This window comes from Engystomops pustulosus, chromosome 5 (genome assembly GCF_040894005.1).
Source record: "Engystomops pustulosus chromosome 5, aEngPut4.maternal, whole genome shotgun sequence".
Taxonomy (NCBI): domain Eukaryota; kingdom Metazoa; phylum Chordata; class Amphibia; order Anura; family Leptodactylidae; genus Engystomops; species Engystomops pustulosus.
In genome coordinates this window covers 109,626,937-109,650,102 of record NC_092415.1, presented here as the reverse complement: position 1 = coordinate 109,650,102, position 23,166 = coordinate 109,626,937, and the positions used below count along the sequence as shown (strand labels likewise).

The following is a 23,166-nucleotide window of genomic DNA, read 5'->3' as shown; positions in this document are numbered from 1 at the left end:
CAAGTCCTGGGCTGTCTGGGACTGCAGGAAGATACCTGGAGTCATCTCTGATGATGGCCTGAGTGCCCACAGAAAGGGCTCTGAGTGCCACCTCTGGCACCAGTGCCATAGGTTAGCCATCACTGTCCTAGGGGAATGAATTATAAGCAGGAATTTTTGTTTCATTATTAACTTAATCCCCGAAGATTGAGCCAGAAGCTCATTCCCCCTTAGTGGGTTGTCCGCTCCCTGTTTAATTGCCCTGCGTTACCATCTATATACTAGTCTGAATAGATCTCCATATTCCACCAGACCAGTCCCGCTGACGCACCAGTCTGTATAGACTCCTATATCTTACCCGTTAATGCTGAACATAGTCCATTCAGACGGAACACTGCTATTGCAGGTATTCTAAATTTTTATTTTTATACTATGTACTCTGTTCAGTCACCCATAGCCACTTACTACGAGGCTGTAATCTCTATGTTATATTAAAAATTCATATATTAAAAAATTACGTTTTTACTACACTCGGTGGCTCACTACCACAAAATCATGCAAACATCTTTTTCATAGGGTAGAAATAGAAAGGCTGGTACTAAATAATATACGCTAATCTGACTTACTTTCTTTTCCATAAGGACACATAAAACAAGAACATAGTAATTATATATGTAGCACCTGTTTGGTGCTCTTTGTTTTGTTTGTGCCCGTCCGCATTTAACCATTTACTGTTGGTGACTACATATCATGTATAATATTTTATATTTCATGTTGTTTTTAAAAAAAGCTTATTTAAGGGTCATTTTATAATTAAAATTAAACAAGTTTTTACTATACTTGAGAAAGGCGTTCCCAAACAAATCTGACGTCATGGATCAAGGCGGACCTTTCGGCCCCCTCCCTCTGACGTCCCTTCCAGTTTTTCAATTTAATGGCGCTCCTTCTCAGATATGTGTTAGCCTTGACAAAGAGCATGTGTATGCGCTCGAAACGCGTAGGCTGGACAGTGTAGTCCACCACTTGGACGCAGTGCCGGGGTTTATGTGATGTCTACACCCTTCCTTATATCTTGAAATAAAAAGCCTGGAGCATTTGTTTCCCAAACACAAAGCGCTGGATCATTTTTCCGTACTATTGTTGCCTTACACGCTGGTCACGTGGGATCCGAGTCGCTGGGACCGAAATCTCCTTAGGAAGAATCCGAAAAGCGGGTGAGAGCAATTTTCCTTTTTTCTTCACACTCTATACCATTGAATCTAGCCCTTGCCACGGGAGCTTTACTACGTGAAACATTTGGCGCTGATGCACCAGCTCTGGCCCTGCCTGTCCATCTGGCCCCACCACTGCCTCTTCCAACCTGTTCTCGTATAGGACTCGCGTTTATCTCACAACCACTGTGTTCACCTGGCCTATCAGCCCAGCTTGGGTCTGTTACCTCATCATCCTCCGATTCCTCAGTCTGCTCCCCCCTCAGACTTCCTGCCCTGACAACAACTTCACCACTGTCTGACAACCGTGTCTCCTCAAGGTCATCATGATCCACAGACTGCGACCGGTGGAAAACCTGGGAATCGGGAAAGAGCTCAGCAGCAACCTGACTCTGGGAAGGGTCCAGAAAACAGTTCCTCAGAGTATGCCGGCTCAAATGCCAAATTTTCCTGGGAGGGGGCAGACTGGGGGTAAGGAGGTTGAGGTGAAGCAGCTGGAGGAGTACTCACTTGGGTAACATGGGTGGACTGCGTGGAAGACTGGTGGACAAATGGCTAGAAGCATTGTCCGCAATCCATGACATCACCTGTTCGCACTGTTCTGGCCGCAACAGTGCTCTACCACGAGTCCCGGTAACTTGAGACATGAAGCTAAGGAGTGTAGCTCTGCGGCATTCCTCTGCTCCCTCATCAGCAGGTGGTGTCTCACCCCAACCAGGACCATGGCCTCTGACCCCTGCAGTAATTGGACGCCCACGCCCTCGTCCTCTACCCCTAGCCCTCGGGTTCAACATTTTCAAAATTAAATTAGAACAAACAGAAATATAAACTGTAAATTTTGTTTGTTTTTCTATTGTTTTTTTTTTTTAAATTTATTTCTTTATTTGTGTGGGTTTTTTTTGTTATTTGTGTGGTTTTTTTTCATAGAACAAAACGTGCAGAAGAAATCAGACAGCAACCACAGAAGATGATTGTTATGGCTAGTTTCTAACCTACACTGACAGCACACAAAGGGATTTTGTGCTGTGACTGAGTGTGTCACTTTAACTGTTGAAAAACGCTAATGTAGCCCTAACAAGGGCTGTTGGGTTCTTGGAGAATCACTCCTGCCCAACAGTAAGGTTCTTGGAGAATCACTCCTGCCTAACAATAAGGTTCTTGTAGAATCACTCCTGCCTAACAGTAATCTACTAGAACACCCTAACGCTATCCCTAATGGCATCCAGACAGAGAATGATCCGAGCAGCGCGGGCAGGGGCTAGTCTATTCCAGGGTCCCCTGATCAGGCCAACCAACCACTGCTATCGACATGTAAGTGTACCATGTGATGCTGGGTGTACTGCAGAGTCTCCTGGCTTGTGATTGGCTCTGTTTCTGGCCGCCATAAATCTAAACGCCGCGAGATGACATTTTTCTCGATCGGGCAAAATACTCGTCTGAGAAGTTGCGAGTATGCTAATGCTCAAACTAGCATCAAGCTCGGACGAGTATGTTTGCTCATCTCTAGTCAAAACCAAGAAGACCAATGCAGTACAAAATCCATATTTAGAGAATAGGCCAAAGGGTCAAAGAATCTAAAACACAGAAGTCAAGGTGAATGGCAGTTATCTCAAAATAAGAGACAATAATAGCAACAAGGAAAAAATAGCCAGTTAACCTTTTATGAGAGTCACAATCCAGAAGATGAATGGAAATGTTCTGTGTCATCCAGACAGGGCAGAAATGTGAGTGTAGGGAAAATCTGTGGGGAGTCTCAGCACTGAAACCCCCACTGATCAGCAAGTTAGGCCCGATCCCGTGGATACAGCCTAACTTTAGTTTGTGTGAAAACACCTTTAAGGATGTATGAAAACATGAGGTTTGCTGCATAGTGCAGCAAGCATCAATCGCTAGCAACCGAGGTGTCAACCCCTTGATTGCCACCAGCGATTGCCAAAGATTCCGGCGGCATTTAAAAGACAGCTGCATTGCCATCTTGGTTGAGATCATTACTCCCTGTGACATCATCGAGGAGTGGCAGTCAATTGCCCTGACAGCCTTGAATCTTTGCAAGACTCTAGGCTGTATGGTTTCTGCAGATTTGTTACAATGTGCCAATGGGACATTGTAATGAATCATATCGGAAAATTGCTCCCAAATGTCAGAAACATGACTTGTACACCATTTTACATAACATAAAAAATTAATTTAACATAACATAATTAAATAAAAAAAGTGATTAAAAGGTCGCACAAAATTGTAGCAATGAAAATTTCTGGTCATCTCCCAAAAAATGGCGTCTTACACAGCTTCAAAAACAAGTATGAAAATGTTATTAGGGTCGAAACTATTTTTTTTTTCTGTCCATATTGTTTTAATTTTCGAAAATGTATTAAAACACAGTAAAACCTATATAAATTTGGTATCACCGTGATCATACTGAACCAAAGAATAAAGTAGAGATATCATTTGGAGTACACAGTGAAAGTTGTAAAAACTGAGCCCACAAGAAAGTGATGCAAATGCGTTTTTTAAATCACATTTGGAATTCTTTTCCAGCTTCCCAGTACACACATGGAATAAATAATGTCACTGAGAAGTGAAATTTCTTATAGAGAAAATAAGCCCTCACACAGCTCTGTACCCTAAAAATTAAAGGTATAGATTATTGAAGGGAGGGAACAAAAAATTCCCGCCATTACTTTTATACAACCAATTGACATCTCTCGTTGCAGCAAATACATCCTGGGCCATGAAAAAAGAGGTGTAATTCTGCTTGACCACATTTTGGCAGTGGGTTATTAGGTCAGTTTTTTTCTGTTTTTATTTGTGCAGTAACCAACAGTCAGATGATAATGCAAACAGAATATTTATTTGTTTCACTCCTTTTGGCCACAATTTCTGCTTTTAACTCAGAATCAGTGAATCTATTGTAACTTTACCATAGTACATATACATGTCTGACAGTTTTCTATAAATACTTCAGAAAAAAATGGAAAAAGCCAAAGCAAATATCAGTCTATATCTTGCTAGAGAAAATCATATATTAATGTGGCCTGTCTCTGTCAGTTTTCTTATTGGTAAGGTGCCAATCAAATACATTCAGTCCAATATTCATCAAGGCAAAATCAGTGTAATCCAAATTGTTAATACTGTCATCCCTCATTCAAAAGAAAGGACTTTCAAAAAAAAAAAAACACACCCTTTAAGGAAATGCCATAATGACTTATAAAACATACAAAATGTGGGAACATTTCATAAAACATCTCATAAAATCATTTTCCACAGAAGCAAAAACTTTTTTTATCATAAGTGGTAACACATAGGAAAAATAGTTCCTCTTCTTAAGAAAAACAAAGCAGTTTTCAAAATGTCTGCACAGTACATAAGGGTTTTTAAGCACCGTCTGCAATTTAACCACAGTGTAAGCTATACATGTACTGTATAAAAAAGAGACCTTAGGTTCAATAGTGCAATATATTATTTTTATCGAAAATTCAAATAAGAAATGCTAAATGTATTAAATATATGCAAATTCAGTCGCGTTATGTGGCATCTGGCCAGGTAAAAAACCCATTAATTGGTTTTTTTGGTAGAGTGCAGGTACTGGATCCTGTTCGCTCTCAATCCATGGAGGTGAATCCAGGGGCTCACGCTTGATATTCTGAACAATGTTATGAGTCTTAGCCTCACATTGCATCTTATAAGATTGGTCCCCCAGATTTTTATCATCTGATGCATACAGTGCACTACTTAAACAATCTGCCCCTTGTTGGCTCAGTATGCTGTCTAGGTAGTTGCATTTCTGAGGATAAAATTGAGTTGGATCCTTATTGTACAGACCTTTATAAGGCCTACTTGTGTTAATATGGTTCATGTGCGCAGGTGGTACAAAACAATGTCCTCTGTGAGTAGAATGCATATGATGCTTTGGTTTCAAGCACAAATGAGGCCCATTGAGTCTAGATTCAGTCTTAAGATGAAGCCCTTCAGGCGAGTCCATCAAAGTTCTCTTCAGGACATTACTCTCACTGGCCCATCCATGACTATGTTGCTTTGTGTAAGGTTCAGACCTGCCCTCAGAATCTGAGTCATTTTCAATTTTGATGGGAATGTTCATAGGCAAACCTGAGTCATATAAGATATCTGGAGTTACAAAAGCATTTTCCATTTTTATTGCATCTGAAGGGTAAGGCTGTACAGAATGCTGCTGTAGACCATGGTATGCCTGGAAATTCTCAACACCTCCACGATGGGGATGACCTGTCAGGTGTACTCCAGCATGACCTTGGTCCATGTTGTAAAAAGGTCTCCCGGATCGACTTGAGCCTATTAACTGGTGTCCTGACCGAGACCCAATAGGATTCTTTAGTGTCCATCCACTGCTGGTATTACAGTGATTCTGCATGCTGGAAAAAGGTCTAGGTAAGTAGTTTTCCTCATGCAAAAAAGAGTCAGTCTTCGTTGTATTAAACTTCATCTTGATATCTTCCTTCTCATGTTTCTCCCATGTGTGAGGTGGTTTCAATAATGCTGGTGATTCACCTAAAATATTATTCAGAGGAACATCTCTACTTCCTTTCATTCCAAGCATGGTCTGCTTTTTTGTTTGAGCCTCATCATCCCTGAAATTTAACAAAACAAAACAAATAGTAAGAATACATTTAGTAAAATTTTGTTTCCTTTTACATAATTTTTCTGCAGACCTGTGGTGATTATGGTTTTGTGGCCCAATATACTTTTCCATAGGGTCATGAGAAAGTGCACAAACCATACATGTATGGTGCTTGGTTGTTAATAGAGATGAGCGAGCACTAAAATGCTCGGGTACTCGTTATTCGAGACGAACTTTTCCCGATGCTCGAGTGCTCGTCTCGAATAACGAACCCCATTGAAGTCAATGGGAGACTCGAGCATTTTTCAAGGGGACCAAGGCTCTGCACAGGGAAGCTTGGCCAAACACCTGGGAACCTCAGAAAAGGATGGAAACACCACGGAAATGGACAGGAAACAGCAGGGGCAGCATGCATGGATGCCTCTGAGGCTGCATAATCGCACCATTATGCCAAAATTATGGGCAACAGCATGGCCATGACAGAGTGACAGAATGAAGCTAGATAGCATCTAAAACATCCAATAATTGACCCTGACACTATAGGGGACGGCATGCAGAGGCAGCAGCGGCAGGCTAGAGAGTGTCATGGCGACATACCCTAAATGGACTCAGGCTTCAAACCAATGGGTGGCAGAGAGGAACCAAAGGAGGTGAGCAAGAAGCGCTCAAATAATATCGGTACATGATAAAAGTTTGCCAGTATATTTTGTGGATTACACAGCAGGGTGGCGACAAAGTTAACATGGAAGCCATGAAAACAACCCAAAATTCTGCCTGACACAGCTCGTTTGATAAGGGGACCATGTATGGAGGCAGTGAACTAGTAGTAGATTAAAGGTGCTGCAGTTAAAACTATGTTAGTTGGATCTTGGCATGGAGCTGGCGCTCCGCTGCCAGGCGAGCTTTCGCCAATCCAAGCCCCTGTCTCTAGGCTACTCCCCAAACAGCACTTCTAAGAACCTTTTGTATAAGATCAAGTGTAGTAGTGTTCTTATAAGTTTGGGATATGGCGGGTGAGGGGAATGTAAACAGATGCGCAAGAAGCGCTGAAATAATATTGGTAAATGATAAAAGTTTATTAGTATATTTTGTGGATAACACAGCTGGGTGGCGACAAAGTTAACAACTTTGATGTGGAATCCATGAAAACAACCCAAATTTCTGCCTGACACACCTCGTTTGATAAAGGGACGATGTATGGAGGCAGCTATATGGACGACTTTTGGAGGTAGCAATGGAGACAACGTGTGGAGGCTGCTATGGAGACAATTTAATTTGGATAGTGCCTGTATGTGGCAGTCCCAAAAATTTTTCAAACCAGAGGAGCAGGTAGGTGGCCCTCCAGAAAAATAGAATAGATTGAGTGCCTGTATGTGGCAGTCCCAAAAAGTTTTCAAACCAGAGGAGCAGGTAGGTGGCCCTCCAGAAAAATGGAATCGATTGAGTGCCTGTATGTGGCAGTCCCAAAAAGTTTTCAAACCAGAGGAGCAGGTAGGTGGCCCTCCAGAAAAATAGAATAGATTGAGTGCCTTTATGTGGCAGTCCCAAAAAGTTTTCAAACCAGAGGAGCAGGTAGGTGGCCCTCCAGAAAAATTGAATCGATTGAGTGCCTGTATGTGGCAGTCCCAAAACGTTTTCAAACCAGAGGAGCAGGTAGGTGGCCCTCCAGAAAAATTGAATAGATTGAGTGCCTGTATGTGGCAGTCCCAAAAAGTTTTCAAACCAGAGGAGCAGGTAGGTGGCCCTCCAGAAAAATTGAATAGATTGAGTGCCTGTATGTGGCACTCCCAAAAATTGTTTAAAACAGAGGACCGGGTCGGTGGCCCTCCAGAAAAATTAAATGCATAAAGTACTATAGCTAGAGCCAGTGGGCCCTGTCAAAAAATAGCCAGTTTCCTCTGCTTTACTGTACAAAGAGGAGGAGAAGGAGGAAAATGAGGAGGAGGAGGAGTGGATCAATTATTCAGGTTGAGCTTCCTTCACCTGGTGGAGATTGGAAATTATGAGAAATCCAGGCTTTATTCATCTTAATAAGCGTCAGCCTGTCAGCGCTGTCAGTCGACAGGCGTGTACGCTTATCAGTGATGATGCCACCAGCTGCACTGAAAACCCGCTCGGACAAGACGCTAGCGGCAGGGCAGGCAAGAACCTCCAAGGCGTACAGCGCCAGTTCGTGCCACATGTCCAGCTTTGAAACCCAGTAGTTGTAGGGAGCTGTGTGATCATTTAGGACGATGGTATGGTCAGCTACGTACTCCCTCACCTTCTTTCTGTAAAGATCAGCCCTACTCTGCCGAGACTGGGGACAGGTGACAGTGTCTTGCTGGGGTGACATAAAGCTGGCAAAAGCCTTGTAAAGCGTACCCTTGCCAGTGCTGGACAAGCTGCCTGCTCGCCTACTCTCCCTCGCTACTTGTCCCGCAGAACTACGCACTCTGCCGCTAGCGCTGTCAGAAGGGAAATACTGTTTCAGCTTGTGAACCAGGGCCTGCTGGTATTCATGCATTCTCACACTCCTTTCCTCTGCAGGGATGAGAGTGGAAAGATTTTGCTTGTACCGTGGGTCCAGGAGAGTGAACACCCAGTAATCGGTGCTGGAATAAATTCTTTGAACGCGAGGGTCACGGGATAGGCAGCCTAGCATGAAATCTGCCATATGCGCCAGAGTACCAACGCGTAAGAATTCACTCCCCTCACTTGCCTGACTGTCCATTTCCTCCTCCTCCAACACCTCCAACTCCTCTTCTTCTGCCCATACACGCTGAACAGTGAAGGACTCAACAATGGTCCCCTCTTGTGTCTCGCCAACATTCTCCTCCTTTTCCTCCTCATCCTCCTCCACCTCCACCTCCTCCGATATGCGCTGAGAAACAGACCTAAGGGTGCTTTGGCTATCAACAAGGGAATCTTCTTCCCCCTTGTGACGAGCGCAAAGCTTCCGACTTCATGCTGATCAGAGAGTTTTTCAACAGGCCAAGCAGCGGGATGGTGAGGCTGATGATGGCGGCATCGCCACTGACCATCTGTGTTGACTCCTCAAAGTTACTCAGCACCTGACAGATATCAGACATCCACGTCCACTCCTCATTGTAGACTTGAGGAAGCTGACTGACCTGACTACCAGTTCTGGTGGAAGTTGACATCTGGCAGTCTACAATGGCTCGGCGCTGCTGGTAAACTCTGGATAACATGGTCAGTGTTGAATTCCACCTCGTGGGCACGTCGCACAACAGTCGGTGAGCGGGTAGTTGGAGGCGGCGCTGCGCTGCCCTGAGAGTGGCAGCATCTGTGCTGGACTTCCTGAAATGCGCACAGATGCGGCGCACCTTCGTGAGCAAATCTGACAGATTGGGGTATGTCTTGAGGAAACGCTGAACTATCAGATTTAACACATGGGCCAGGCATGGCACATGTGTCAGTCTGCCGAGTTGCAGAGCCGCCACCAGGTTACGGCCGTTGTCACACACAACCATGCCTGGCTTCAGGTTCAGCGGTGCCAGCCACAGATCAGTCTGCGCCGTGATGCCCTGTAATAGCTCTTGGGCGGTGTGCCTTTTATCGCCTAGGCTCAGCAGTTTGAGCACCGCCTGCTGTCGCTTAGCAACGGCACTGCTGCTGTGCCTAGAGCTACCGACTGATGGCGCCGTGCCCACGGATGGTAGTTCGGAGGAGGAGGTGGAGGAGGGGTGGGAGGAGGAGGAGGCATAGTAGGCCTGAAACACCTGGACCAAGGTAGGCCCCGCAATCCTCGGCGTCGGCAGTATATGACCAGCCCCAGGGTCAGACTCGGTCCCAGCCTCCACCAAGTTAACCCAATGTGCCGTCAGCGTTATATAGTGGCCCTGCCCGGCAGCACTCGTCCACGTGTCCGTGGTCAGGTGGACCTTGTCAGAAACGGCGTTGGTCAGGGCACGGGTGATGTTGTCTGACACGTGCTGGTGCAGGGCTGGGACGGCACATCGGGAAAAGTAGTGGCGGCTGGGGACCGAATACCGAGGGGCGGCCGCCGCCATGAGGTTGCGAAAGGCCTCGGTCTCTACTAGCCTATAGGGCAGCATCTCCAGGCTGAGCAATCTGGAGATGTGCACATTAAGGGCTTGGGCGTGCGGGTGGGTTGCACTATATTTGCGTTTCCGCTCCAGCGTCTGGGGTATGGAGAGCTGAACGCTGGTGGATGCTGTGGAGGATCGTGGAGGCGACGATGGGGTTTTTATGGCAGGGTCCTGGGCAGGGGGCTGACTATCAGCTGACACAGGGGAAGGAGCAGTGGTGTGCACGGCCGGAGGTGAACGGGCTTGTTGCCACTGAGTGGGGTGTTTAGCATTCATATGCCTGCGCATACTGGTGGTAGTTAAGCTAGTAGTGGTGGAACCCCTGCTGAGCCTGGTTTGGCAAATGTTGCACACCACAGTCCGTCGGTCATCCGGTGTTTCCTTAAAGAACCTCCAGACTTCTGAAGATCTAGCCCTCGCCGCAAGAGCCCTCGCCACGGGAGCTTCACTAGTTGACACATTTGGCGCTGATGCACCAGCTCTGGCCCTGCCTCTCCGTCTGGCCCCACCACTGCCTCTTCCAACCTGTTCTGGTCGAGGACTCTCCTCCGTCTCAGAAGCACTGTGTTCACCCGGCCTCTCAACCCAGCTTGGGTCTGTCACCTCATCATCCTCCGATCCCTCAGTCTGCTCCCCCCTCGGACTTCCTGCCCTGACAACAACTTCCCCACTGTCTGACAACCGTGTCTCCTCATCGTCGGACACCTCTTTACACACTTCCACTACGTCAAGAAGGTCATCATCACCCACAGACTGTGACTGGTGGAAAACCTGGGCATCGGAAAATTGCTCAGCAGCAACCGGACAAGTGGTTTGTGACTGTGGGAAGGGTCCAGAAAACAGTTCCTCAGAGTATGCCGGTTCAAATGCCAAATTTTCCTGGGAGGGGGCAGACTGGGGGGGAGGAGGCTGAGGTGCAGGAGCTGGAGGAGTGGCGATTTCGGTGACATGGGTGGACTGCGTGGAAGACTGACTGGTGGACAAATTGCTCGAAGCATTGTCAGCAATCCACGACATCACCTGTTCGCACTGTTCTGGCCTCAACAGTGCTCTACCACGAGTCCCAGTAACTTCAGACATGAACCTAGGGAGTGTAGCTCTGCGGCGTTCCCCTGCTCCCTCATAAGCAGGTGGTGTCTCACCCCGGCCAGGACCACGGCCTCTGACTCCTGCAGTAGTTGGACGCCCACGTCCCCGCCCTCGTCCTCTACCCCTAGCCCTCGGGTTAAACATTTTTAAAATGAGAGTTATAGCTTTAATTTTTTTTTAACTTTTTTTTGTGTTTTTTTTTTTTTTTGTGTTTTTGAGTTTTTAAAACCAAACGATGCTATCCTATTGCTATGGCTATTTTCTAGCCAAGTATGAAAGCACACTACTATGCCAGATGAGATGACGCTGAGTTATTAAACAAAATAAACGTAAAATAAAAAAGGACAAATGGCAGACTGTGCCTAATTGAAATCCAACCCCTACTAAATTTTCCCACTTCGGTCTTTGCAATGGATATGTGCGTCACTAAGCGCAAAACACAGCGGTCGCAAGTCTCACTACAAATTGCTCACAATTGGCTAGTAGATGCACTGCAGCAAGTACAGCCACCAGCAGATCAACCAGAAATCAAATATATAACGCTACTGTAGGCGTAAGCCGTTTGGATTCTCCTATGGCTATTTTCTAGCCAAGTATGAAAGCACACTACTATGCCAGATGAGATGACGCTGAGTTATTAAACAAAATAAACGTAAAATAAAAAAGGACAAATGGCAGACTGTGCCTAATTGAAATCCAACCCCTACTAAATTTTCCCACTTCGGTCTTTGCAATGGATATGTGCGTCACTAAGCGCAAAACACAGCGGTCGCAAGTCTCACTACAAATTGCTCACAATTGGCTAGTAGATGCACTGCAGCAAGTACAGCCACCAGCAGATCAACCAGAAATCAAATATATAACGCTACTGTAGGCGTAAGCCGTTTGGATTCTCCTATGGCTATTTTCTAGCCAAGTATGAAAGCACACTACTATGCCAGATGAGATGACGCTGAGTTATTAAACAAAATAAACGTAAAATAAAAAAGGACAAATGGCAGACTGTGCCTAATTGAAATCCAACCCCTACTAAATTTTCCCACTTCGGTCTTTGCAATGGATATGTGCGTCACTAAGCGCAAAACACAGCGGTCGCAAGTCTCACTACAAATTGCTCACAATTGGCTAGTAGATGCACTGCAGCAAGTACAGCCACCAGCAGATCAACCAGAAATCAAATATATAACGCTACTGTAAGCGTAAGCCGTTTGGATTCTCCTATGGCTATTTTCTAGCCAAGTATGAAAGCACACTACTATGCCAGATGAGATGACACTGAGTTATTAAACAAAATAAACGTAAAATAAAAAAGGAAAAATGGCAGACTGTGCCTAATTGAAATCCAACCCCTACTAAATTTTCCCACTTTGGTGTTTGAGGTGGATATGTGTGCCACTAAGAGCTAAACACAACGGTAGCAAGTCCCCCTGCTAATTCCTCACAAAATGGTACTAGATGCAAATAAAAAAAAAAAAAAGTAGAACGTTATTGTAGCCCTAAGAAGGGCTGTTGGGTTCTTGGAGAATCACTCCTGCCTAACAGTAAGCTAATAGAACACCCTAACGCTTTCCCTGACCAGCAGCAGCTCTCTCCCTAGCGGCATCCAGACACAGAATGATCCGAGCAGCGCGGGCAGCGGCTAGTCTATCCCAGGGTCACCTGATCTGGCCAGCCAACCACTGCTATCGACGTGTAAGGGTACCACGTCATGCTGGGTGGAGTGCAGAGTCTCCTGGCTTGTGATTGGCTCTGTTTCTGGCCGCCAAAAAGCAAAACGGCGGGAGCTGCCATTTTCTCGAGCGGGCGAAGTATTCGTCCGAGCAACGAGCAGTTTCGAGTACGCTAATGCTCGAACGAGCATCAAGCTCGGACGAGCATGTTCGCTCATCTCTAGTTGTTAACCATGATTTTAAGCCTCTTCATACAGGACGGCTGTCTACTGTTATATAGACCCGACTCCAGCTGCTAACATCCATGATTGATGCTGGCACCTATTGCAGATGTGAACCATTTAAGTGCTGCAAACAAACAAGACGACGGCACTTAAATAGCATTTGTACCGCCATCTAGGCTACGGTCATCATACCCCAATTTGTAAATAAAGTGCAACCTCAGGTGTCCGAAGGACATGTAATTTAAATTTCTAATCCCCTTTCTTTCCTTGAATGCACAATACAGTGGGTACAGAGCGTATTCAGACCCCTTTAAATATTTTACTCTTTGTTTCATTGCAGCCTGTTGGTAAGATCAAAAATGTTCTTTTTTTGCTCATTAATGTACACACTGCACTCCAAACAGAAATGTAGATAATTTTGCTAATTTATTAAACAAGAAAAAATGAAATATTAGATGGTGAACGTTGGTGGAGACCATTTTCAAGTGTCCCCAGAGATGCTCAATTGGGTTTAGGTCAGGGCTCTGGCTGGGTCAGTCAAGAATGGTCACAGAGTAGTTGTGAAGCCACTGCTTTGTTATTTTAGCAGTGTGCTAAGGGTCATTGTCTTGTTGAAAGGTGAACCTTTGGCCCAGTCTGAGGTCCCAAGCACCCTGGAAGAGGTTTTCATCCAGGATATCTCTGTACTTGGCTGCTTTCATCTTTCCCTCAATTGTAATCAGTGGTCTTGTCCCTGCATCTGAAAAACACCCCCATAGCATGATGCTGCCATTACCATGTTTTACTGTTTTTTTGCAAACTACATGCAGGCTTTCATATGTCTTGCACTGAGTGGAGGCTTCCATCAGCACACTCTGCCATAAAGCCCCCATTGGTGGAGGGCTGCAGTAATAGTTGACTTTGTGGAACTTTCTCCCATCTTCCTACTGCATCTATAGAGCTCCTCCACAGTGATATTGGGGTTCTTCTTTACTTCTCTCACCCAGGCTGCAGAAATTCTTTTGTAACATTGGCCAGATCTATGCCTTGCCGCAATTCTATCTTTGAGCTCTTTTGGGCAGTTCCTTAGACCTCATGATTCTCATGTTCTCTGACATGCACTGTGAACTGCAAGGTCTTATATAGACAGGATGTGAGATAAATAAGTATGGACAGCATGTGAGATAAATATGAGTGTCACAGAAAAGGGTCTGAATACTTATAGCCATGTAATATTTAAGTTTTTCCTTGTGTAATAAATTAGCAAAAATATCTACATTTCAGTTTTTTTCTGTCAAAATGGGCTGCAGAGTGTAAAATAAATAGTGATCAAAAGGTTATACACCTACCAAATTGGTATCAATGAAAATGTCAGCTCATCCTGCAAAAAAGACATCTATCCAGCCCATTAACCAGTAAGTATAACTTAACTAAGTATAGAAAAGTTCAGAGGGTCAGGAAATGGTAAATGTTTTTAATTAGTTTAAGGTATTATGTTTTAATTGCACAAAAATATCTCATAGATCTGAGTGAGCATGGTAAATGTTCATGTTCTTACAATGCAATTAGAAATAGAATGAACAAGTACAGCTCATATGGAAGGTATGTCAGAAGAAATCTTAAAAAGAGCTGGCTGCATGGCATGTCTGAAGCAATGGCTGACATTCATTATAAGTAGTGCAGTTTTCCTGTGTAGTGTGAAGGGGGCACCAGACTCAGGAATACTGGCGCACATTCTTCATGAACCTGGCGCCCCCTACACTGCTTGGGAAGTATGCATCAACTTTCTTTGGTGCACCTTTAACATAGTGGGGCTTATTTACTAGAGGTTGGCGGATCGCATTTCCGGTGGCCTTCCCGACATTTTCAGGATTTGCACCGCTGTGGCAGGTATTTAGTATGCAACTGGATTTTGGCGCCAACTTTTTTATGTGACAGAAATGGGGGGGGGGGGGGAGCATGGCGATCCGACCAATTCGGACTGAGCGCAGGATTTAAGATTCAATTTGTGTCGCAAGACAATGCACTTACATGAAGCAGGAAGAAGAAGGTGAACTTCGGCGGACCGAAGCGGACTTCGAGCGGGGAAGCGACAGATGCAGGATATTGGGCACACGATCTTCATGAATCTTGGCAGATGTGCATTCCAGTCAGACTTCAGGGGATCGCGCAGGACTGATAAGTAAATGTGCCCCAGAGTGTGCAACGCAATTCTCTCGGACACTGCATGATAAATGTGTCGCATGGTCCAACTGTGCACCAGAAGACCCCTTTTATGTGCAGAATTTTGTGTTGCATTGGGCATGTTGCAGCCGTGACACGTGTCTCTGACACTTTATAAATACATGTGCAAGCAGTTTGCACTAAAAAGAATGTGCAAAGTCAGACAGACAGGTGCAGGGGCTTTGATAAATGTGGGCCAAGATTTTTTAACAACTAGGTACCATCACATTCTGAAATGGCTGAATGATAAAAATAATATGTAATTAATTATATATTAACAATATTTAAAATAAATTAGGTCTGAGATTTCTTACCTCTGAGCTTGTTGTGGAATAACAACATAATCTGAGCATCCATTTCTGTATAGTATGGGAGGGCTGGCTTCAACCCAAACCCACTGGTCTTCATTTGTTCTTACTTTCAGTAATGAAATTCCACTGTCACCAGCATTCATCACTATAAATAAAGACAATTAATAGTTTAGATGTTACAGTGTCTTTTTCAGCACCAGAGTAAAAGGTAAGATGGCAATGTTCTTCTTTAACCCCTTCATGACTGCATACAACTATACTAACACATGAACTACGCACTTCGATAAAATTAGAATTTTAAATTGTCCTTTTCTTTTTCTTAACTGATCTATAGCATAAAATAATGTAACTTTTTCTTTAGCCGTGTATGTGGATTAGATAAAGACCATGTTATCCACTGACTGCCATCATAAGAAGAAAATAGAAAAACACACATACACATTGGGGGTTGTTAATCATACGTATGAATTAAACCTAGCCCTTTGGGCCGGACTGGATATATCAGGAGGCTCCAGTCTAATGATGTACCCTCTGGGAAGCTTAGGTGGCACCTGCACTTGTCATCAATTCTACGGCAGACGTTGTACATATCAAGAATATAAAAATAGCTCTGACTCCAAAATGTCCATCAAGTATGATAATTGCCTGGAAATGGGTTACATATACAAGTGGGGTACAATTTTACTCAGCTGTGTTACATTTAATAAATGTTGAGTTCCAAAGTGAAAAAGCTATATTTCTGTTTTTTGTAACAAATGTAAAAAATAGAAGGTTTAAGTTCTATAATCTTCTTTTCTATATATTTCTTTCTACTTAGGGCCGTTGCAAGGACAGCGTGGAAACCTCTAAATGCTTATAGCAGATTTGTGACTTGAAAATGAAAATGTCGCATGTATACTTACTTTATGGCACCATATCATGCCCTGGAAGTTATCCTATAAAATTATAGTCTCACTATGTTTGAATTGTTATGATATGTAAAGCTGTTTCAAAGTTATCATAATTTAGTTTTTGGTTTTGTGTTTTCATTTTTTGTTCCCCCACCTTCAAAAGTCCATAACTTTTTTGGTTTTAAATGTACGTAGCTGTATGAAGGGTTGTTTTCTGCGTAACAAATTGTCCTTTCTAGTGATAAAACAAATTTGTGCCATTTTCTTGTGGGCTCTGTTTTGACGGTTTTCACTGTGTGCTCCTAATGACACCTCAACCTTAATTATATGGATAAGTATGATCACAATGATACCAATTATTACAGGTTTTATTGTGTTTTATAGACTTATTATTGAAAAATTTTAATCTTTTGTACAAAAAAAATTATTTCTTTTGCCATAATCTTTTTATACTACATTGTATGAAACTGTTTAACCCTTTCCCGACATTTGACGTAATAGTACTGCATCGCGGGAGGTGCGTTCCCGCAAAATGCAGTACTATTACGTCAAGCTTCTGGCACCGGCTCCTAAACGGAGCCGGCGCCAGAAGCTGCGGGTGTCGGCTATATATTATAGCCGACACCCGCCTCTAACACCCGCGATCGGAGATTTCTCCGATCGCGGGTGTTAACCCCTAACACGCCGCGGTCGCGCTGACCGCGGCGTGTTAGAGGCATTTAAAAAGTATTTGATGTCAATCGGACCCCCCCGCGGCACTTACCGGGGGGGTCCGCAGCTCCGATCGCAGCCCCGGGACTGCCGGTGCCCGGGGCTGCGCGATCTTCCTCCCGGTGCCGGGTCCGTGCCTCCTGGCAGGACCCGGCTGTAAGACACTGGGCATGCGTAGCATGCTCAGTGTCTTACATTACACAGTGCAATACTTCTGTATTGCACTGTGTAACCTGTAAAAGAGCTTGAACAAGTGATCAGAAGATCACTTGTTCAAGCTAAAATGTAAGTTACTGTAAAAAAAAACAATAATAAATAAAGTTTTTTTAAATAAAAATAAATAATAAAAGAAAGTGAAAGTCCCCCCAAACACCACATTTCCCTGTACAAAAGTAATAAAGTATAAAAAACACTAAATCACAAAAAACCTCACTTATTTGGTATCGCTGCGTCCGTAACAATCTGTACAATAAATCCTAATCATAATTGGACCCGCTCGGTGAACATGGTAGAAAAAAAACCCCAAAAACTTGCCAAAAATTAAAACTTTTTATCAAATTGCTTTACAAAAAATGTTCTAAAAAGTGATCCAAAAAAGTTACAAGCACCAAAATGATACCACTGAAAAGAACAACTTGTCACGCAAAAAATAAGCTCACAACCAGCTCCGTCAATCAAAAAATACTATAGTTATGCTGCTATAAAAATGACAATACTAAAACAAATGCAATTTTTTCTATTCTAGTTTTCCTTCAATAAAATTGGACAAATATAAAATAAACTATATAAATGAGGTATCACCGTAATCGTAGTGATCCGTAGAATAAAGATAATATATTATTGTTATGCTACAGTGAACACCCCCCAAAAAAATGCTAAAAATCCAAAACAAGAATTGATGATTTTATTTTCCTCCACACGTAAAAAGTTAATAAAATTGCTTCAATAAACTAAAAACCCACTAAAATGAAGGTTTTTTTTACAGTGCATCTCGTCTCGCAAAAAATAAACCCTTATTTGTTTAAATTGCTTAAAAAATAAATAAAGATTGTATAGCCTATTCCCAACGTGCGTTGTCATAGAACGGTGCGGTGGGTAGTGACTTGCCCACACTGTACAGACACAGTGATCGGGGCAAGATGGCGGCTGATCCTGACGGCCATCCATCCTGCCCCATGGACCAGAATGGTCCAGCCAAAAGCAGCAATATTCGTCACAATGGGCATCGCTAGGGTGAATAAGAGCAACACTTGGCAATAATTTCCCTACGGAAAACGAAGAAATGGTACAAAAGCGCTGGCCGTGCACATTGTACAGATTACGCTGTACAACTCTTACGTGCTGTTCCAATGTGCAGGTCCTGCCGTATCATTTCTCCGTTTTCAAGAGGAAGGTATTAGGAAACTAATATTGGGACAAGAAGGACGGGGCCCCAGTACCTCTGGTTTAGATGTTCCTGTGTTTTGCCAGGACAGCATTTTCCCAGTGAATTCTGCTGCTTCTAATTGTAGGACTCAATAAAGAGTCTGTTCCAAAAGAGGAGTTGGGATGGACACTATATACTACTAAGAGACCTGCGACACCTCCAGAGTGACAAAAGTTTAGTTGGTCCCTTGGTATCATCTACCTCCTTATACGCAACACATTCACAATTCACGCCCAACCTGTTGTGAATTCATTTAGGTAAAATGAATAATTGTAACAACTGTTAGGTCCCGTTGCTCCCTATAACCCTCCATTATTTCATAAGGGGCGCCACATAACGGGCACTGAACTATCCAGAAATAATTGCAATTTCCATCTTGGACTCCATTGCACATCATATTTGGAAACCACCTATATGTTCAAAATGCTCATTTCACCACGTGTATTACACTACACCACATATTACACATTGCTATATTCCCCAAGGGGTGTACATTCAACAATTAGGGTCACTTTTCGGGTTTTCCTCTGTTTTGGTACCACTACGGCTCTCCAAATGTATCCTGACACATGTGAAGGATTTCTTGCAAATTTGGCCTCTAAAAGACAAACATCCCTCTTTTCCTCTACTGTGCGCCCATAAAGCATTTTATATGCACATGTGGGGTACTTCTACACTCGGGAGAAATAGTTTTACACCTTTTTCGGGGTTATTTAATATATTATCCCTTGTGGCTTACAAAAACTAGGGGTAAAGTGACATTTATAGGAAAATGTTCACCTTTTTTATGTTTAGGGCCTAATTGGATCATTCACCTGTAGGAGCAAATACATATATTGCACATTGCAAAATTCTCTAAGGGGTGTGCGTTCAAAGATTAGGGTCACTTTTCGGATTCTTATCTGTTTTATACCGCTAGGGTTCTCCAAATGCATGTCAAACATTTCTGTCAAATTTGGCTTATAAAAGGCAAACATCCCCCTTCCCTTTTACTGTGCGCCCATACAACATTTTATATACACATGTGGGGTACTTCTACACTCGAGAGAAATAGGTCTACACATTTTGGGGGGTTATTACATATTTTTATCCCTTGTGGCTATAAAAAATTAGGGGTACAATGACCTTTATAAGAAAATTTTCACCTTTTTCCTATTTAAGTCCTAATTAAATCAAACAACTTTACGGACAAATACACATATTACACCTTGCTAAATTCTCTAAGGAGTGTGCTTTCCAAAATGGTGATACTTGTTGGGGTTCCGCTCTGTTTTGGTACCACTACAGCTCCCTAAATGCATCCTGACATATGTAAAGGATGTCTGTCAAATTTGGCTTCTAAAAGGCCAACGCCCCTCTTTCCCTTCTGAGCTTCACTGCGTACCCATACAACATTTTATTTGCATGTGTGGGGCAATTTTATACTCGGGAGAAATGCTAGTACACATTTTTTGGGGTTGTTTCATCTTTAATGCCTTATGGGATACAAAAAATTGCCGTAAAAGTTACTTTTTTGGGAAAATGTTCATATTTGTCCTTTTTGGGACCTAATTGAAACAAACACCTGTAGGGGAAAATACACATATTACACCTTGCTAAATTCTCCAAAGGGTGCACTTTCCAAAATGGTGACACTTGTTGGGGTTCCCCTCTGTTTTGGTACCACTAGGGCTCTCCAAATGCATCCTGACACTTGTAAAGGATGATTGTCATATCTGGCTTCTTAAAGGCCAACGGCCCTCTTTCCCTTCTGAGGCCCACTGTGTACCCATACAACACTTTATATGCAAAAGTGGTGCAGTTCTGTGCTTAGGAGAAATAGTTTTACACATTTATGGGGGTTGTTTCATCTTTTATCCCTTGTGGCTTACAAAAATTTGGGGTAAAAGTGACTTTTTTGAGAAAATTTTCACCTTTTTTCCCTTTTGGGGCCTAATTGAATCAAACAACTGTTGGGGCAACTACACAAATTACACCTTGCTAAACTCTCCAAGGGGTGTACTTTCCAAAATGGTGTCTCATGTTGGGGCTTTCCTCTGTTTTGGTACCATTATGGCTTTCCAAATGCATCCTGACACATGAAAACTTTTTCAGCCATATTTGCCCTGCAAAAACGAAACAATGCTCTTTCCCTTCCAAGTGCCCCCCTGTGCCCGTACAGCAGGGTACAGTGACAAAATGGGTATTTGCATACTCAGGAGGAATTGCCCCCAACATTGTAAAATGCATTTTCCTTTTTAACCCATTGTGAAGGTGCAAATTTTAGTGTTCAATGAATCTATAGTAAGATAAAATTACATTTCTGTAATTTCACTTTCATTTATCTTTCACCCTCATGAAACGCTCATAGGGTTAACAAAATTCCCAAAGGTTGTTTTGAATATTTTGAGGGGTGTAGTTTCTGAAATGGTGTCATTTGTGGGGGTTTTCTGTCATGTAGGCCTTATAAAGTCACTTCTAACTAAATTGACCCTCCAAAAGTAGGTTTTGATGATTTTCATGAAAATCTGAAAAATTGCACCTAAAGTTATAAGCCTCCTAACATCCTAAAAAAGGAAAAGATGTTTGAAAAATGATGCCAAGTTAAAGCAGACATATGGAAAATGTTAGTTATCAAGTTATTTTAGTGATATGACCAACTTTTCAAAAAGTAGAAAATTTTGAATTTGGAAAACATTGTTTTTTTCAAAAATTTTGCCAAATTTCCATTTATTTCATAAATAAATACTAAATATATTGATTAAATTTCTCAACCAACATGAAGTACAATGTGTCATGAAAAAACAATCTCAAAATCAACTGCATATGTTAAAGCGTTCCAAAGTTATAACCACTTAAATAGACACATGTCAGATTTTAAAAAATGGGCCGTGTCAGGAAGGTGAAAAGTGGCTTCAGCGTTAAGGGGTTAAGGTTTAATTTTTTTGCCCTGACGTTTTCATTGCTAATTTTTGTTACATTTTTTATGTGTTGAGAAATTACGAAAAAGTTGTGTTTTAGACATGTTTGTGCTATTTTCTGTTGCTGGGTTAAACACCAGGAACAGCCATTTTTATAATGTGAAAGATCGGGACTTTTGGGACCTGTTCATATCTAAAATATTTATGATTTTATTTGTTTATGTTTATATCGTTCTAGGGAAAGGGTTGATTTGAAAAAGTGTGATGCCCACGTCACACCTGCCATTGGTGATAGCACTGATCATGCGTGTTACCGGAGGGTTTTTGATGCAAAAAGGAAGCAAACAACTGGGCTTTGTGAAGAGGGCTCAGCCTGTGAGTGGCGGATTAAGTGTCCCAATAGCCCAGGGCTGTTCACATGACTAGGGCCCCCCAGCATCCAAACCAACATGTGCCCAGATGTTAGGGTTTAAGTACTACTCCTCTATATCCTTAATCTTGTACTAATCTTGTAATTATGAACTTCAAACGTGCTCTTATAACTCATCTATCTAGGAATCACATTCCAATCACATTCCCTAACTACCACCCACATTCCCTACCAACCACCCACCCACTACCGTTCAGACCAAATCTCCCAGACAGTGTAGGAGATGTGGACTGCTACCTCTGGCTGGTCCAGCCTCTGTGCGCTCTTCAGCTGAACTCCCCCTCAAACTGTAAATACTTGCGTATAAGCCAAGACTCCTAATTTTACCACAAAAAAAGTTATTGACTCAAGTATAAGCCCTAGGGCTAAGAAATGCAACTGCTACTGTAATAACATGTCCAGCAGAAGCCACACCTCATTTAAAAATGTCCACAGCAGAGCTCCCCTTTATAGAAATGTGCACAGCAGAGGCCCCCTTTAATGAAATGTCCAAATCAGAGCCCACTTTTTATGTAATATCCACAGCAGAGACCCTGTTAATTTAATGTCTACAGCAGAGATCCTGTTTACAAAAATGTCCACAGCAGAGTCCCCTTTACAGAAATTTCCATAGCAGAGCCCCCTTTACAAAAATGACCACAGCAAAGCCCTCCTTTAATGAAATGTCCACACTAGAGTCCCCTTTAATGTAATGTTCACAAAAGAGCTCCCCTTTACAGAAATGTAAACAGCAGAGCTCCATTTAATCTCTTAACAAACTGGCCATTTTTTATTTTTGCGCTTTTATTTTTCACTGTTTCCTTGTAAAGAGCTTGTTTTCTGCATAACAAATTACAATTCATATTGATGCTTTAATATTCCATATCATGTACTGGGAAGCTGGCAAAAAATTCTGAATGCAGTTAAAATGATGAAAAAATGCATTTGCACCAATTAATGGGTTTGGATTTTACAGCTTTCACTGTTCACCATAAATTACATGTCTTCTTTATCCTTTGGGTCAGTACAATCATGGAGATACCATATTTGTAATGGTTTTATAATGTTTTCATGCATTTACAAAAATTAAAACCTCCTGTACAAATTTTTTTTTTCATTTTTCCATCTTCTGGCGCTAATAACTTTTTCATACTTAAGTGTATGGAGCTGTGAATGGAGTCATTTTTTGCAACTTTTGATGTTTTTCAATGTTACCATTTTGAGGACTGTATAGCCTTTTGAACACTTTATTGAAGCTCTTAAATTTTTCAAAATGGAAAAAAGTGGCAGTTGCACAGTATATGGGGATTTTGCACATCATCTATTACAATGTGCAAATTGCACATTGCAATAGATAGCCTAAAACATGACATCCTCGGGTCTTTGTGTGACCTGAGGCTGTCATGGCAACGGATTGTTGATCGATGGGAATCGACGATCCAAGCGAAGATGGTGTGTTAGCGACTGGTGTTTGCTGCATTGTACAGCAAACACCTGG

At 42.7% G+C, this 23,166-nt stretch overlaps 1 protein-coding gene across 2 annotated transcripts in view; it reads right to left on the bottom strand.

The window, feature by feature from the left end:
* Nucleotides 1-4,022: 4,022 nt before the first annotated feature.
* Nucleotides 4,023-23,166, bottom strand: part of AHRR (aryl hydrocarbon receptor repressor) — a 317,910-nt gene continuing 298,766 nt past the window's right edge. For both annotated transcript variants that reach the window (XM_072152898.1, XM_072152899.1), the window contains 2 exons: nucleotides 15,336-15,477; nucleotides 4,023-5,794 (listed from right to left, as the gene is read on the bottom strand). In XM_072152898.1, coding sequence (XP_072008999.1) covers nucleotides 4,690-5,794; nucleotides 15,336-15,477 — 1,247 coding nt within the window. In that variant the 3' untranslated portion in view covers nucleotides 4,023-4,689. The remainder of the gene's footprint in view (nucleotides 5,795-15,335; nucleotides 15,478-23,166) is intronic.